Source organism: Accipiter gentilis, chromosome 5 (assembly GCF_929443795.1).
Source record: "Accipiter gentilis chromosome 5, bAccGen1.1, whole genome shotgun sequence".
Lineage (NCBI taxonomy): Eukaryota > Metazoa > Chordata > Aves > Accipitriformes > Accipitridae > Astur > Astur gentilis.
Window position 1 is genome coordinate 3,580,756 of NC_064884.1, and position 17,222 is coordinate 3,597,977.

The 17,222-nt window shown below is 48.5% G+C and overlaps 1 protein-coding gene across 3 annotated transcripts in view; it reads left to right on the forward strand.

Moving 5' to 3' along the window:
• The window catches only part of ETS1 (ETS proto-oncogene 1, transcription factor), a 61,080-nt gene that overhangs the window by 34,979 nt on the left and 8,879 nt on the right, over positions 1-17,222 (forward strand). For all 3 annotated transcript variants that reach the window (XM_049800317.1, XM_049800316.1, XM_049800318.1), the window contains exons 2-6: positions 1,273-1,392; positions 2,058-2,258; positions 5,682-5,759; positions 6,660-6,908; positions 10,368-10,628. In XM_049800317.1, the coding sequence (XP_049656274.1) occupies positions 1,275-1,392; positions 2,058-2,258; positions 5,682-5,759; positions 6,660-6,908; positions 10,368-10,628 (907 nt within the window). In that variant the 5' untranslated portion in view covers positions 1,273-1,274. The remainder of the gene's footprint in view (positions 1-1,272; positions 1,393-2,057; positions 2,259-5,681; positions 5,760-6,659; positions 6,909-10,367; positions 10,629-17,222) is intronic.

Genomic DNA, 17,222 nt, shown 5'->3' on the forward strand with positions numbered 1-17,222 from the left:
GTATAATGGCTTATTAAATCAGAGCTTAAATTAACTTAGAGCGATGGTAAGCCAAGGTGGCTGGGGTTTCCACAAAACAGAGAATTCATTGATTTTTGATGTCCACATCCAGACATTCATGAAAACACCAAAAGAGCTTGCGCGTGTTGTCATTTTTGCACTGAGAACAGTTTTCATTGAAAAATTTCCAATAGGCTACAGTGCTCAACCAGCCTCAGGTGGAAGATTTACACGTGAGACCGATAAAGTTCAGTTGTTTGAGATGGTGGTTGGATGAGGCTTTCCTTCTCCATGGAAGATGTTTTTCAGGAATGCTTAAAATATATGAAAAAGAGCCAAACCTTTATTCAGATCGAGGAGGGTTTTTTTTAAATGGTTGCTTTTGTTTATGAAACTTTTTGGCTACAAATATCCGCCTGCTTCCAAATAAATTAGAAGAAGAAAAAAAAAAAGAAAGACAGGAAGAGCTTTGCTTCTCGTCAGGACTTACTGCAAGGCCCGGCTCTTGGCTTGGCCCCGCACTCTCCCATGGGGGTGGCTGAGCATTGTTCAGTGACTCACCCCGAATTGCGTCGCTCTGTGCTACGGGCTGGCTGCGCATGATGTAACTCCGTGCTAATGTGGGATTTTCCAGCTCTTTGTTTTCCCTTCCTCCTCAAATGGGTTTTCTGCTGGTTCTTCATCCTGCCTCAGCCTGCTGTCAGCTTACTTTTTCCAGGATTGCCCGTGATTCTTTAAAATTAATTTTTTTCCTTTTGCTTTTCGTTGGACCAGGATGCCCAGAGGTGGAGCGGTAATTCAGAGATGCTTTTCTCCCTGCTTTCTTGCTCACCCTGGTGTGGGAGTCTCTACTTTCATTGGCGTCTGGAGCTGCTCAGCTATCTCCCAGGCTCCAGACACCAACTTGGGGTGATGAAGCCCAGCAGGCTAGAAGTCTGGAAAGGTCTTTGATATCACCGTCGAATTTCCAGTAGCACATTCATGGTTGGCTTGTAGGGAGATGATGTGCACCATGTAACCTAGCTTACCAGACATGGCTTGTTTATACCCTTTAAGTAGAGGCTTGTTAGAAGCACAAGATTATTCTTCTTGTATTTCAGAAGGCTGCTCATGGACTTGCAGGGTTTAGGTGTAGGGCTAGAGGATCTGGGTGGGAAAATTTCAGAAGAAAAAAAGATTTCTCTGTTTCTTGGACAATTCAACAACCAGCACGACTCCTGTCTTTCCCAGTTCCATGTCCTTATGGCCTTTTTTCTCTCCTGCTTCTTTCAGATATGGAATGTGCAGATGTGCCTTTATTAACTCCCAGCAGCAAAGAAATGATGTCTCAGGCATTGAAAGCCACCTTCAGTGGCTTCGCAAAAGAGCAACAGCGGCTGGGAATCCCCAAAGGTAAGACATGGTTTCCCAGTGAGCAACCATTGTAGCCACAGAGATTGTGTCCTCTTGCCAGGCTGCCCTTCTCCACATCTGCCATCTCTTTTGTTGATTCTCTTCATGTGGTATTGCCTTGTTTCTTGGCAGCTTCAGCTGGAAAAAATCTGGACATACAGGCAAAACCTTTCAGTACCACTTGCAGACTACACCTGTCTGACAGATTGTGCCTCTCTGTCCTGCTAACTTCTGCTGGATGACTGCTCTTGCAACTTTGGCGACCTGCTCCTTTGGAGGCAGCTCCAGGACTTCTGTTTGCTAGTCATCTCCGCTATATGGAGAGACAGCAGGAACCCTTTACCAGAGGCTGGTGACAGGGAGAAACCAAGCAAAATGGAGAAATGGGTGGTAGAAGGGGTCAGAGAACTGGTGGAATTTTTAAAAGTCCCAAACAAATCCAAAGCTCATTCCTTGCATGAAATATGTCTGCAGTAGGGCTGATCCAAACTGTAGGTATGGTGTTCCTCCACCATGTTTTACCCTTATGCCAGCGGACTGCCAATCTCTATGGGATGAGGCTGTGCAAGTGCAGTGCAGCTGTAGCACTGTTTCTGTCTTGTTTTCCTGGGGAAATGGCTTGTAGTTGCTCATTAATGGATCTCTTCTACAACCCCTTGTTGCAGATCCCCAGCAGTGGACGGAGACACATGTGCGGGACTGGGTGATGTGGGCGGTGAATGAATTTAGCCTGAAGGGAGTGGATTTCCAGAAGTTTTGCATGAACGGAGCTGCCCTCTGCGCCCTGGGCAAGGAGTGCTTCCTGGAGCTAGCGCCTGACTTTGTGGGAGATATCCTTTGGGAACATCTGGAGATCCTGCAGAAAGGTGAGTCCTGGAGGCGCCAGGGTGACTGGCTGACGCCATCCTGGCTAACCTAGCCTGGTTTTGGGCCTTTCCAAAGACCTTGGCTTGCAGTCTGGCTCGGCAATGAGGTGTTCACCTCGGGCTTTAATCCCAATAAAAGGAGCTCTCAAAGCCCAGCTTTCCAGTGGGATTTCAAATGGGCATCCCAACCAGTAGTGGGCAATGCAAATCCTGGCACTGCTGGAAAGAGGAAGGGTGTTTGCACTGGCTGCTTGGCAGGAATGCACGGTGGGCAGGGACGCTTTGCCTGCTTGGAAACGATGGCGGGATTTTCCAAAGCATTCTTCCTCAGCTTGTTCAGCTCCCGTTGTGAATTTTACTACTTCCTCTGGTAGACCTGGGTACAACAATACCACCAAAATCCCACCCTAATTTCCCAGTTGTGATTGGAGGCTGCTTTTCTTTGTTTCGTGTCCCAAAAGGTGTAATGGCATTCTGTTAAGAGTGGCTGTGTCGCCCACAGGAGAAGCCATCTCTGTCAGTTCCTGCATAACAGCATTCATAGGCATTAATTTTCATTGACTGGGGACATACACATTGATTTTGGGTGTCCATTTTCATAGTGTCTGGATGCCCAAGCAACGCTTAACCTGGGATAGTTTCGAAAGAGCAGATGAAGAGCGTAACACATTTAACCGAGCCACGAGCAGGAGCAGCAGCAAATCTGGATTCTTTCTCTAGCTCCTTTTTGTGCAGAGTTATTTGCTTTCCTGGAATATCCCTTGTGCTGTCATACTGACCCTGCGTGCTTGTCAGCAGGCCTGTACTGGTGGCAGGAAGGGGAGGGGGAGCAAAGTTATGCCTTCCAGGAAACCATTGACAAATGGATGTTAATTGCCGATTACTAATTTTACTGCTACCTGTGGTTTGCAAAAGGTAAACATGGCTCTTCCCAGGGTCTGTGTATGACAGGCTGTTTTTCTGCTCTTTATGTCTGTTCTGTGCTTCTTGTTTTGCATAATTGTTATTGAGTGCTTATATCAACAGCAAGCAACTTAACCAAACAAAGCAAAACATTGTGGTCAGTCCAATTTCTCTTTGCTATAAGCCATTGCTTGTAACGTAGCTATGCCTTCCCACAACCCTTCTTCATTTGTTTGGGCTGTAACCTGCTGGAGAGGGGTGTGATGTACCGCGGATATTGACTGAGGCATCAGAGCTGGGTTTGCTTCTTCCTGCAGATTCCCCAAGGCATGGAGATGAACTTGGTGCTGTAGTTTCACAGTGAAGTAGGGATCTTGTTTCCTTATAGCATTGACACCTGCGGGTGTTAGGATGCAGCAGTCACGAGGGTGCAAAAGGCCTGAGACAGAGAGGAACTTTTACAAATAAGCTGAAAATCTTTGTGCCCGTTGCAGCTTTTCTTCCAAAAGGATGAAAAAGAATAAAGCTGAATTTCTTTGTCTCAACACTGTTGGCATAGCCCTGGGAACCAAGAAATCTCCATTCTATGTTCAGTTTTACTGGTGACTTTGTCACTTCTTGCATAAGCTATCTGAGCCTTAGCTTCTATGGTGGGTTCTTAACACATTTCCCAGAAGGGCAATATCTGTGAAGTATTTGGAGAGTAACTAAGAAGAGCTTCAAGAAATTACCAGCCTCACCCCAAGGACTAATTTCTGTTCTCTGTAAGTCATGGGATTCATTTTACTGGTAGTACATCTCCAAACCCCTGACAAAGTACGGGTTCTGCTGTGCTCGTGCTGTACAAACTTAATGTGCAAAATTGTCCCTGCCACATCTCTCTCCACACAAGAGAAGATGGTTGTCTCCACTTGGCAGCTGGGGATGTGAAGCATGAAGAGATCAAGATTTCCCCAGGCTCAACCGTGGAGGCAGGGTCCAGTTTGCCAGTTCCTGTCTCTTCCGTCTTCCCGGGCAGCCACCTACCATCATCGCTTGGGAGCGTTGATGTTGGGAGTGGTGGTTAAGCCCCAGATGTTTGGCTTTACCTATAGTGGTGCGACCACCAGCATCAGGTCATGCTGGGACAGGCTGTGACCTTGCTGTCCCTTCAGCTAACATGCCTCCCTTGTGAGCGCTGTCTGAGAGTGACTCATGTACCACAGGCTGCTCAGGGTTTAAAAATGGCAGCAGATGGGTGACTTTTCCCTGCATGGATTTGGGTATTTTCAGGCATATTTTTCCAAATTTCTTCCTAAAATAACCTCTTCAGTTACCAGCAGTCAGCAGTGCCCTCCACTTGACTGTAAGCATAGTTGAAGGTCTCTCTCTTTCTCTGTGGTCACCCACCCTGCCCCTTGGCAGACACCGTGGGGAGAGGAAAAGAGCATTTCTCATTAGGTCTCTCTGTTTGCACAAAACCTCCTTTTGTTAGAGAATATTTTCCACCCTGCAATCCCCAGGAGAGAGGGCCAAAATTAGGCTCCTCGCAAGTGAACATGCGTTATCTTCGGTTCGCTTCTCTTTAGCCTTAGCAGAAATAAACATAACCCAGAGTTGTCTGTGTGTTTTTTATTTTGGTTACCCTCTGCAAAGAAAATAAAATCTCCCATGCCGGTATCTCTGCCCACATGCCATGCTGGAATGAGTAAGGTGTTAATGGAAAAACTGGTCAGGGTAGGAGCAATGTGGCTTTTATATGGGAAAGCAAACTCAGCGCCAAGCCTAGGAGTACCAGAGTGCTTGGAAAAAGCAATGGAAAGCAGAGAATCCATGCTCTGGTGTGATACGTGCTCTTTCTCAGTGTATTATGCCTCTAGAAAGGCTAAAATTTTGTGTGCTACCTGTATATACACGGTGGAGTCTCTGTCAGGAGTTGGGTGATGGACAGTGCGACAAAGCTTTTCTCAGCATGGAATCTTCTGCCTGCATCAGGTGCAAGGTAAAAGGTGCTGTGTAGGCTGGGAATTAGCATTAATTTGGGGTTGTAAGAGCTAGTTTTGGTATGCAGTACCCACTCGCTTGCACACACCTACTGCTGGTCTAAAAATAGGGGCTTCTTCAGGAAAACAACTGTCCTTGTGTGGTGGAGTTTGTTCACGAGCTCACACATGTAAGTGTGATAAGCAATTCTCAAGAGAATGAAAGATGACAAAAATTAAGGCAAGCAAGGAAATTATGCAACTAGTATTTCAGAACCACCTGGAGCCTCTGATTGAGAAAGTTGTTGCTGTTTTGTTTGGTTTTGTTTTGTTTAAATTTGGGCATGCCTGCAGCAAGAATTCCCAAAGGAACCCAAGTGCATCAAGCGCTTGTTTCAGTGGGATTTCAGCTCCTAACTCATTTCTGTTCCTTTGAACGTCCCAGTTTAACCCAGAGAAGAGCGTTTCAGGAAGTTCAGACCTCTCTGTATTACAGCAAGTCTTGCAAAGCACAATATGTCTATGGACATGTGACATTTCCTTCCTTTCCTCTTTGCAGAAGAGGTAAAACCGTACCCAGCAAATGGAGTGAATACAACATATCCAGAATCCCGCTATACTTCAGACTACTTCATTAGTAAGTCTCAATTATCAGTATCATTCTGGTGCTTCCAGGCATGAAAGAGCCACCTATTAGAGATTTGTCTGCATCATGAGGACTGCATCATGCAGTTGTTGCTCTGTCGTGGCAGAGCATGCAAAGTGTGTAATTTTGTCTTTTGTAGTGTTTTGGGTTTATGTAGAAGTCATCTGTATTTTTTGGTGACTGCCTTGAGATGCTATAATCTGACTTTACAAGCACTATTTGTTTGGAGCTGTAGCTCAGCAGACCTAAAAAGTGACCTCAACGCTCCAGAACACTGGGAATTTTTAAAAACATGTTAAAAAAGGGAGGGAATGGGGGAAGGAGGCTTAATTCTGGATTGCTAGGTAGGAGCCTAGCAAGGAATGGGATAAGTCATCAATCTGGAGTCCTGTGCTTCCCATTGCCATTGGTTTGGAGATATTCTTTAAGAGCATTTGAAATCTGTGATATATTTAATGAACTGGAATTCCAGGCTCTGGCCAATGAGGAGAGGTGACTGGAAGTGACTCATCTATTATAGTCATCAATTGAACTTCTTTGCCCTATATCTCCTTTGCTGAGACTATGCTCTTCATGATTTTCCAGCTTTTTCCCACTAGCAGCTTGCTTGAGAGGAGTTTGGCGTAATGCACATTGATGACGGTTGAGGATGTCTTATTTGTGTAAATTGGTGCAATTATAAGACACCATCTCTCTGCAGCTTTTAAAAACCTTACTCAAATTAGTGCCCAATTGTGTCAGGTATTTTATATCCAAAGGCAGTCTCCTCTTGCACTGCAGACCTCAAATCTCTCTGTGCTGTGTGAGACTGGAGAGGGAGTGAGCAATGCTCTGGTTTCTTTGAGCTGTTTGTGTTTGGGTTGCTTTCTGATGCTCCTGTTCTGCCAACAGGTTACGGCATCGAGCATGCACAGTGCGTGCCTCCCTCTGAGTTCTCCGAGCCCAGCTTCATCACAGAGTCCTACCAGACCCTCCATCCCATCAGCTCGGAAGAGCTCCTGTCCCTCAAGTACGAGAACGACTATCCCTCGGTCATCCTGCGTGACCCAGTGCAGACGGACTCCTTGCAGACAGACTACTTCACGATCAAGCAAGAAGTGGTAACGCCAGACAACATGTGCATGGGACGTGCCAGTCGAGGTAAAGTTGGGTATCTCCCAGGGTTTGCTTGGGTTCTTGCTATTCTACCTACATCAACTTAAGTGCTGCCTTTGGTTCTGTAGGAGATAGTGATTTGGGAGCACCAAGGCCAGCAGGGAGCTATGCAGTGCCAGTAACAAAGCCATTTCCATATATCTTATGGGGTTGAACTCCCAGATGGATTCCCTGATGGCTCTGAGCCCTCCCTGCCTTTCTCTCCAGGGAATACAGGAAGGTCTTTATATTCTACTCTGCTGCCTGTTTTTACATCATCTGCAAAATGTAGCATTTCTGGCTCTGGACTTCGATGTCAAACTTGAGCAAAGTTGAAATAGGCTTTAAGGTTGTTAGGGAGGAGAGCTGCTGTGTGGTTGTATAAATCTCATTTTCCTAGGACACCAGGCAAAACCCCACAAATTCTTCACAAGTTTTCATCAGGAGTTACTGTCCAAGGCTCTGAAGGGTTTTACACTTGATGATTCAAAGTTTTTATCCATGATTTCCATTGATTTTGATGGCTGCTTGCTTGAACTGAGAGTCTGTTCTGATGAACCCAAGCCCTGTGCTTTGTTAGGAGACGCAGATGTCATGGGCTGAGTCAGCGACAGAGCTGAAGGACCCCCTGAATCCTTGTGCTACAACCCTACATCTCCAAAGAGTTATAGCTACATGATTCCGGGTTGAGATGATGGGATTTTAATACCTAAACACTTTTGAGGTTCTGAGCCCAAATACCTTTTCAATTAATATTATTAAATTCTGAACACATGGGGCCCAGATGCCCAAATACTTTGTAATTACATCGCTTAATGCAAGGCTGAGGATCTGGCTCACAGTATATGTATTCAAAGCAAAAGTTTAATCCATAGAGCTGAAAGTAACTGACAAAGGGGTATCATTATCTCCTGATTCCAGGTAGGGAACCTGAGGCACGGGGAAGAGATCTGACCTGCCTGCAATTGCGCCCTGAATAGAATCCAGGTGTCCCCATGCCTAAAATTCATTATAGTAACGTGTTGCTGTGAGCCAGGTTTGATGTTGAACATTTAAACCCATTCATCCAGCAACGAGAACTGAAGATGTGCTGGTTCACGATGAAAGCTGGAGCCCCTTTGCAGGTCTGCATCACATACGCATTGCTGAGTGGAGCTTATTTTAAGTTCCTCATTCTTTTTCCAAGCTCGGAGAGCTAATGACAGGAAAGTTATTATTTGTATTATTACCTTTGCTTCTGCTGCTGGCTGAGCGTTAGTATGAGAGAGGTGGCTTCGACAATATGGTGAGCCAAAAGGGCAGTGGTGTTACAATTTTAGGTAAGCTCCTCTTTCTGCGGTTGTTTTTCTGGCTCTCTCTCATTAGCGTCTTTCCCTTTTCTTGACCTTTTCTTTAACATAGGTGATTTCATAATAATTCTCATTGAAATGCAATGACTCAGGCATGCCTTTGCAATTGTACCTTGAGCCTGTTCTCACTGGCAAGCCTAAAAAGGCTCTAGGGGAGGGAAGAAAGAGCCCTTAACTCAGCATTAGGGACCAAGGGCCCCTGGTGTTAGCAAACACTAAAATACTGATTGCAGTTGAAGAAATGCAACAGGCTATGGCCGTGCTTACACTAACGCTACATTTCAGCCATGTAGAAGGGCCTTTGCGTGGCATTAATCCTCCCAGAGTGGTATAAAGAAGCCTTAATATAAAGCAGAGGGCAGTTTATTTATATTTACGTATGTCTTTGCCTTCCACTGTATTAAAAGGTTAGTCTGTCGTGAAGTCAAGCGCTTCATCAGTGGGAAATTCAGGATGAGGGTTTTCCAGACAGTTGCCTTTGGCCTTTCTTTGTGTGGGCTTTAGGAGTTAATTTTGTGGTCCCATGGGAGTTGTTTCACTTTGCCTTATCAGTGAGGGCATCTAGTTGGAAAGTGTAGCTGCCAAACCCTTAACAAGTTTCTCCTGAGTAGGTGCAAGGCATGATTTTTCTAAAGGCTCATGTTTAGGTCAAATTTAGGTGAATTTTGAATGAAATGACCCAAGTCACGTCTCCGACACTGCGGCTGTCCATCCGTCAGATTTTGAATTCCTTTTCTAAATGAGCTCGTGCTGCAGGACTTCTCAGGGAAGTGGTTATGCCAATTAATGAACATGCATAAAGTGGTGTTAATTTTCCCCTTGCAGGGTTCAGGAGGTGATTGAAGTGTATTCTGTGAAACTCTCAAAAAAAAACTAAAAGAAAAAAATAAAATTAGTTTGAAGCATGGATATTACCAGCAGAATCAAGCCAATGGATCCAAACTTCAAATGATTCTGGGCCAGCAATCAGGGCAGAGCCCATGGTAGTTGAGTCTTTTCACAGCAAGCGCTCTTCAAACTACAACACAACAAATATCTGGGGGAGTGTGCCAGCGTCCTTCCACGTTCCTGTTCCCCTGTGATTTACTATCTGGGCCCAAGCTGCGGGTAGCTCTGCCAGTGGAAATTTCTCCAGGAGTTCTTGCACAATCCCAGCAGCTGTTTTTAGCCCAGTTTGGGAAATTAGTGAACTTGAATGATCCTGTTACGCTCTTAGTTTGTCAGTAAAGATGTTGAGCAATCGGTAGCGTATGGGAGATCAGAGAGAGCAATTTCAGTTTGTTCTTTGGATCCTTTTTTAGCTCTCTGTTTTAAGTACAGAGGGTATACTTTGGCTGTCTCTAGTGGGTGTAAATCAGCATAGCACTGCTGAGGATCTGGCCTCTCGTGTTCTGGTCTTTACTAAAAATACCCCAGAGAGTAGCCTTGATACAACCCAGCTGTGCTCACCTTACCAGAACTGGAAAAATAGCTGTTTGAGCTCTCAGCCTTTTGCTCTCCTCCTCCATCAAATCTGCTGCTGTTTGGGGATTTGGGGGTGGAAGCTAGTTGTAACATATGGCAATAAAAGGCTGCTGTATAGTTTTGCAGGAAACATCAAAAGTACAGAACCTGGGTGTCCAGTGCCCTTGAATATGCCTGAGCAGCATTTATATAGGGCTGGCAGATATAATATGGGACTTACTGGAGACCCATATCTTTCAGCAGCAAGAGCAAGAGGTCCTGGCACCTGAACTGAGCCTTGAATATCTGTCTAAAGTCGATTATTTCTCTGCTGTTGCCTTTCTGAAATAGAGGACAATTTCCAGTTCGCCCCAGGCATCAGTCTTTGGTTGAGAGTCAAGACTCTGGGTTTTTCCTCTGACTCTGCCTTGCTTTGCTGCCTGAACTTCTCCGGGGCTCAGATAGCCCTGCTCTGAATTACAAAGATAATACAAGTATCCCAGTTTCAGGCTGTACTTTGTTTGGAGATGAGGCATGGTGGGACAGCAACATTTGCCTGGTTGCCTTCTCCCTGTGTAGCGAGGAGGCAAAACAACCTTCTCCTGGCCGTGGCAAGCTAAAAGCATCCCTGTGCTGGCCAGGCACATCTCACATGCCCTTTCCTTCTTGCCAGGTAAACTTGGAGGCCAGGACTCCTTCGAGAGCATAGAGAGCTACGATAGCTGCGACCGCCTGACACAGTCCTGGAGCAGCCAGTCCTCCTTCCAGAGCCTGCAACGTGTCCCCTCCTACGACAGCTTTGACTCGGAGGACTACCCTGCCGCCCTGCCCAACCACAAGCCCAAGGGCACCTTCAAGGACTATGTTCGAGATCGGGCCGATATGAACAAGGACAAGCCTGTCATTCCTGCTGCTGCCCTCGCTGGCTACACAGGTAGGGTCACGCTCCTCACGAAACCGCCTCTCTGCTGAGTGTCTTGGGTAGAGCCTCTCCATCGGTGGAAGGCAGAGCCTCCAGGGTGTCTGGGTCGTGCAACGTCTGTGTTGCTGGTTTAGCGGTCTGTGAGTGAGGGGTTTTGGGGGGTTTTTGGGGTCAGCCACGTGCATGCGGGCACACCTGAGAGCATGCAGCCCCCCAAGGCTGGATGTCCTTCAAGCGTGGGTGTTCCAGACCTCCTGGAGGATGCAGGACCTGGCTGAGTGCAGGGCATTTGATACCCTTGTGTTTTCATTTACGCCTGGATGCCTCTTGGTTGCATCTGGTAGGGACTGGTGTCTGGTTTGTATTGCTGAGAACACAAGGTAGTAGAGAGGCCCTCTTTCCCCCCGTGGCACTTTTATGCAACATGCTGGCCACTTACTTGCGGTTTCCCACCTTGGGTAGGAGCAGCTGCATTTCTGGCATTGCTGTGTGTGATGTGAAATGATCGTCTCCCCTTTTGGCATGGAAGAAGCACTTGGGTTTGCTCTTTACCTTGGTGCGAGGCAGGGGTGGGATGGTGCCAAAGCAGACCCAAATGTTTTCCATTCCCTGCACTGGGAGAGATGAGAAGGTGATAGGCCATGGAACCTCTGGCTTTTTATATGTCAGCCCTCCAGCAATCTGACATCTTAGAGAAACCTGGTGGGATGGGGCTTCCAGCTAAAATTGAGATAATCCTTTCCAGTCCTTCTGTGCCATGTCTTTTGCCTGTACTATAAGTAAAATTCGCAAGGCAGCCTCCTGCCAGTTCCCCTTTCCCTTGTACATACTGATCTCTCCTGCCCCAGCTGGTAGCAGCTGTGGCCCGGAGGAGCCAAGCAGTGGAAATAGTTTGTGCAGATAAAGATCACCAAAAGATTCAGAGCAGATCCTGAGGTGCGACTGTCCCTGAAATCTCCTCCCACGCACAGTTCATCTTAGGGCTGATATCGATTTTTTTGTAAGGGGGGAGAGATGCAGAGGGGAGAAGAGGTGGAGAGATAATTTTAGGAGCTATGTGTAAAAAAGGAAGTGGTTTGTTGCTATAGCTTTAGTTAGAAAGAAAGCTCAGCCCTGCCTGCTGAATGAGCCTGTTTTGATCAAGTCAATGCAAAATAAAAGTGTGCTCTGCTATTCCTGAATGGTTTTTGGCTGGGGGATGTGGTGGGGAGAAGCATGAGTGGTAGGAGGGGCCATGCCATTGTCCTCCACCGTGCCACGGAAGTTGATGTTCCTAAAAGAGACCAGTGAGCACAACTTGCAATTTTTATTCCTATTTTCTCCTGATAATGCCTTTCAGTATGGCCCGTGGAAGTGTTTTGGGTACCCAGTGCCTGGCCAGGAGCGTTGGTTGCCTTTTAACAGCTGGGAAACTGAGGCACGGAGGCACTGACAAAACTAGGAGCTTTATTTTCCAAGCTGGATGTTTGCCTCCACATTTGCTGTAGCTTATGGAAAAGAGCTGCCCCCGTAGAGAGGTGGTGTTCCCAGCTCCCTCTGCAAGCGAGGAGACAAAGTCGGCGGCTGGACCCTGTGTTTTGCCAAGGAGTATTAGCACCCCTAAGAGTGTCCTTGGACTCATGCCGTCAGGAAGGGGAGACTTCGGTTAATGCAATGCCAGAGCACATTTCCAAACGCTTTGTGCTGGATAACATTTTCCTTTGCCTCATTTCAAACCCCATTTTGAGCTGGGAAGATAATCCCTTGGCCCAGGCATTTTGGTGTGATCAATAAGTGGGAGCGTCTGATTTTTATTTTTTATTTTTGCCTTGCTTCGCTTGAGAAACTTTAAATGAGGAGAGGAAAATCAGAGGTTTCCAGAATCAGCAGTCACTTGGAAATCCTTGGGCTGGAGCACTGCTTGCTTGCTCTGAAGGCTGCTAAGCAGTAATTCAGTCCTCAAACCGCCAAAGTCTGCGTTTACTGTTGGGAACGATCTTTGGACAGATGACCTTTGCAGGCATGTGACTCCGGAGATGTCCTCTGTCCCTTTTTAAAGCCTACTGATCTGTCAGCACCTTACATTTTCTGTGCAAAAGGAGCCCAGCACAGGTGCAAAGCCAAGCCAGGATGCTGTGAAAGCAGGTCACAGCGAGAGCATGTGAGAACATGTTGCATTACAAACTAGGACAACTGGGCACTCTCAAAACTGTTTTGTACTAGTGTATTTCTGCAAAAAAAAAAAAAAAAGAAGTCTAGGATGGCCACTGAGAAGTGCTGGACCTCCTTCTTGTGCCAGCTGAGCAAGGAGTTTGGGGACTCTCAGGCAGAACTCCTAGGTCCTTCTTTTTTTGCTTTGCTTTACATTACAATTATTTTACTCAGGGGAGGAAGTGCTGTCTACAAGCTAGAGCAGAGGAACTTAAAGTTTGGGCTCCTTTTGCAGCTCTAGTGAGGAGGTGGAGCCTCCAGACGAGCAGAGCAGGGGATTACCAGCCCAAGGTCCCAAAGCAGCCAGGACCCCTGCTTTCCTTTTCTTGCTGAGACGATGCCTTGAGCACATGTCCAACACCAGTCCCCAGCCAGCGGAGCACCCAACAGACATGCCATGGTGTGTACGTTTTAGGACTGGAAGGGTGAAGCCTGGGAGATCGTGTCCTTCATCTCCAGGGCTCTCTGGGTTGACTTTAAGAACTTGACAATATTGTTCAGGTTTTGTTACCAAGGGCCTGTTTTGCTGGTGGCCCAGGGAGGTGGCACAGTGCTTTATCGCAGCCACGGCAGATCTCTGATGGTATCTGCCCTAGGAGGCGCAAGCTTTGGTGAGAAGGTGCATTTTGGCGGAAGCTCCATTTGCGTTTGATGTGTTCTTCACCCAGCTCGCAAGCAGCTTTTCAAAGCTGCGTTATCTGCCCCCACATCTTGACCTAATTTAACAAGTTGCCATGGTTGCTCAGATAGAGGTTGATGCAATTTTCTTATCTTTTTTGAAGGAGAAATGTAATTGCTCAGGAGTTGGTGAACTTTACTTTCCATAGCTGCAGGGAGAGCCAGCTCTGGACACCTCTGGTTTTGGGGCCAGCTCTCTCAGAACTTGGCCAGCTTGAGAGTTACATTAAGCCAGGTTTTATTTTTTTTGCCATGACCTAGGAAACGGAGACAGAGTGCATCTATTAAATTTAGGCAAGCGGTGTGTCAGAATGCGTCTTCTCTGCAGGCAGATGTGCTAAAGCTCACATTGGCTTAGCTGAGCTCAGTTTAAGCTCCCTCGTTCACGCAGCAGTGCAGTGTTTGGTGTGGGTGGGCGGCTTGTGCTAGTGCATGCTGGCACATGGGTATAGATCCCTCCGTACCTGAGCCCAGTTGGGCTAAATTGAGCTCAGCTTTGCCTCCGTGCCACCTGCAGCCCTGTCTGTGGCTTTGCCGTAGCTGGATCCTGCAGGCTGCTGCCTCTGACGGGTACCATGGCCACCCACATCCTTCATGAGACCTGATGCCACGTGAATAAATGCAGAAAGTCTGTAGCAGAGAAGTGTGCAGCCCATGCAGAGGGCAGGTGGTGTGGGTCTGACCGCGTTGGTCTTTGGCCTTTCTGCCCTATATTCATTTTTCCACTTCGCTGACCTACTTGTGCCGCTGGCCTCCTGGTGATGCAGGTCCAGTGGACGTTCAGACCCTCTCTCTGCCCCTGTGGTTGGGGATACCCACTGGGGGCTGAATTGTTTTCGGCTTTTCTTGAGCGCCCCAAAGCACCTGCGTGGGTTTATAGCCAAGAAGTGCTGTTTGTTTGCTTTGTGGCACATAGGACCTCAGCATTGTCTGTGCAGACCGGGGCTTTCCATCTCGCGGTGTTGTCTGCATTGCCACAACACCAGATCTGTGATGTCCCGACCTGCTGCTCCACGTAGCTGAACAGACAGAGCAGAGCGATTCCCCTCGTTTTTGAGAGGAGAAGGGAGGAAAGAGGGATGAGAAAGCTGAAGTAAGTGCCCACCAAACCTTGAACCCTCATCTGCAAGGCTGGTTTTGCATTTGCGATGCTGTCCGTTCTTATGGACCTAGTTAGGAAGTTGCTGATGCCTTTACAGACAATCCAGCTAATATCACAATGTGACCCGAGTGTCTCTCTTAGCGACAGATTGATGCTATCTTCATTATCATGCTGCCCTTAAAGAAGACAGAAAGTAGTGCAGGGAATAGCCATCTCTCGCAGATGCTATCTTGCCTGAGCGCCCAGGACCGCTTCTGTCTACTAAACAGTTTTGCCCAGGCCAGATCCAACCCTGCTCCTTGCTATCAGTATTCGCAATACCATGCCGATAAGGCCCAAATTTGCCTGCTAAACCCATGTACCCTGTCCAAATTGTCTGCGGTGCAGAGCCTGAAGCCTTTGACGAGCCTCTGTTTCTGAGCGATGCTTATCTGTGACACAGAAGTGAAAGCATGCAGGTGCTGTTTTGCAAGAAAGTCAAGTTGGTGCCAAAGAAAGTGGGTCTCTTTCAAGAGAGCTTGTGTACTGCTTCTCCTCCTCTTCTTCTCCTCTTGTTGCTTATGCTGCTGGCCTGAAGCTTCCACCAGCGAGCTCCCTGGATGTGTTGTGGGCATCGGCATCCAAAAATCCGCCCAGCAGCTGCCTTCCCTGTCCCTCTCCCACCATGGTCCGATGATCCGGCTGTCCTTGCCATGGAGAGTCTGTGCAGTAGTTTTCCTAGAAACATCAGCATCCTTCCTGCCTGCTTGCCTGCACTTCTGGAGAAGTGTGCCTGTATGGGCATCCGTAGCCACTTGCATCTTGGTTTAGGGGAATTTGGAGATGAAGTCAGCTGCCCCAGCGATCAGAAGCAGCACAACAGCACCTCTGTCCCCTGTGCAATGCAGGGGATGCTGTTAACGTGCTCGTTTGGGTCATACCCTTTGCCTGCTCTTACAGGGTGACTTCAAGTGTGACCAGCCAGCAGCTCCTGCCCGTTTTCTGCTTCCAGTGCGGAGCCTGCATGGGCTCAGCAGCCCTTTTTGCCTCTGCAAGGTGGGCAGCTCAAGGGTGGGGCTCAGGGCTGGTTCAGTGGCTCCTGCTCCACCTGCCAGACATGTGCAAACGACAGTGAAATCAGCCCCACGCAACGCTGCCCAACCATGACGGCAGCTCAGCTCTCACCAGAGCTGCTGCAGCCGCTGGCGGCGGCTTCTCGGCAGCCCGGAGGTGATGGCAAAGCAGCAACTGTGGCTTCGTCTCTCCTTCGAGCAACGAGCTGGAGCGTTGCACGGCAGCTCCTGGCCTGCAAGACCACCTTCAGGGGGAGAGGTGAAGCTCACGAAACCCGTTGTGCTTTGCCAGATGCCTCTGGAGTGAGACCAGTCCTCCCAGCGTGATCTTCCTCGAAACAGAGGAGATGCGTTGGGAAAGCAGAACTGGCCCTGAGTGGCCTGCCTGGCTGCTCTCCTGTCTATAAGCATGGCCAAAATCATGTGGCTCCCCAAGGAAGATGCTTTCTGGGTCCTTCCCTGCTTTCTTCATGCCTGCTCTTTGGGGATGCTTCCATCCGAGGTCCACCGCTGCCCTCCCACCCATGCAAAGCTGGCACTTTGCGGTGGTGTGACTGCCTGCACCAATTTGGGCAAGAGCTGGGAAGGAGGCGGTTGGGCTTGGTCTAAGAAGGGGAGCGATGGGGACAAGCTTTGCCTTCCCCCAACGCGGTGGGGGAAACTGGGGACCTTCAGTGCTGCAGCACCATCGAAGGGGGTTCGGGCAGGGTGGGCACGTGAGTGGGGCAAAGGCTGTTTTGGAGATGTTGCTAAGCCCAATTGTTCTGTTGGGTTGGAACCACAAACCACAGGGTGAAAAGCATAGGTGCGCCGGGTTTTTTTTTCAGTAGGGTTTTTTTTTCTTCTTCTTCTTGTTTGAAAGAAGGAAAACAAAACAGAGGCCGTTGAGAGGGGTGGGGGTGTGAAACTGTCTTGAGAGAGAGTGGGGATGACGTGTTTTGGGCCGTGCCTTCCTGGGTATGGTGTGGATGCTTGTCTGCCCCAGCCAGGTGGTACCACCATCACTGCGACAGTGAAAGTGGCTGTCGTGCGTATTTTGGTTTCAAACTGCTTCAGAGCCACTGGGTAGGAAGGTGGTAGGGGACCTCCAGTCCCAACCAAGGGAGGATGGCACAGGGATGGAGTGACACCAAACCCTTTGCTCTGATGACAGCCACGGGTGCTGTCGGAGGACCGGCGTCGAGGAGGCACCGCTCAGCCAGCGGTTCCCACTGTAGCAGCCATCCGTCATCCGGCTTAAGAGGCATATTTTCCCCCTGACGTGGGAGAATTCCTGCAGTGTGACACTCCCTGCTGAAGGACCCCGTTCAGTGCCACCGAGGCCAGACAGGGCCCCCATTGTGGCACCGGCGGGCAGGCAGGCGAGCCCCTCCGGCAGGCACTATTCTTAGCAGCCTTCACGGGTGCCGGAGGTCGCGGTGGGGCGGGGGGACATCCCACCACCCTCTGAGTCCTCGCCTTGTCTTTTGTGGAGCAGAGGCTGTCCCCATTGCCCAGCCAGGGCTGGGCTTGCTCTGGGAAGATCCTGGATGTGCGCAGCAGGACCTGCGCCATAAAAGGTGACGCGTGTCCCTCCACCCCACA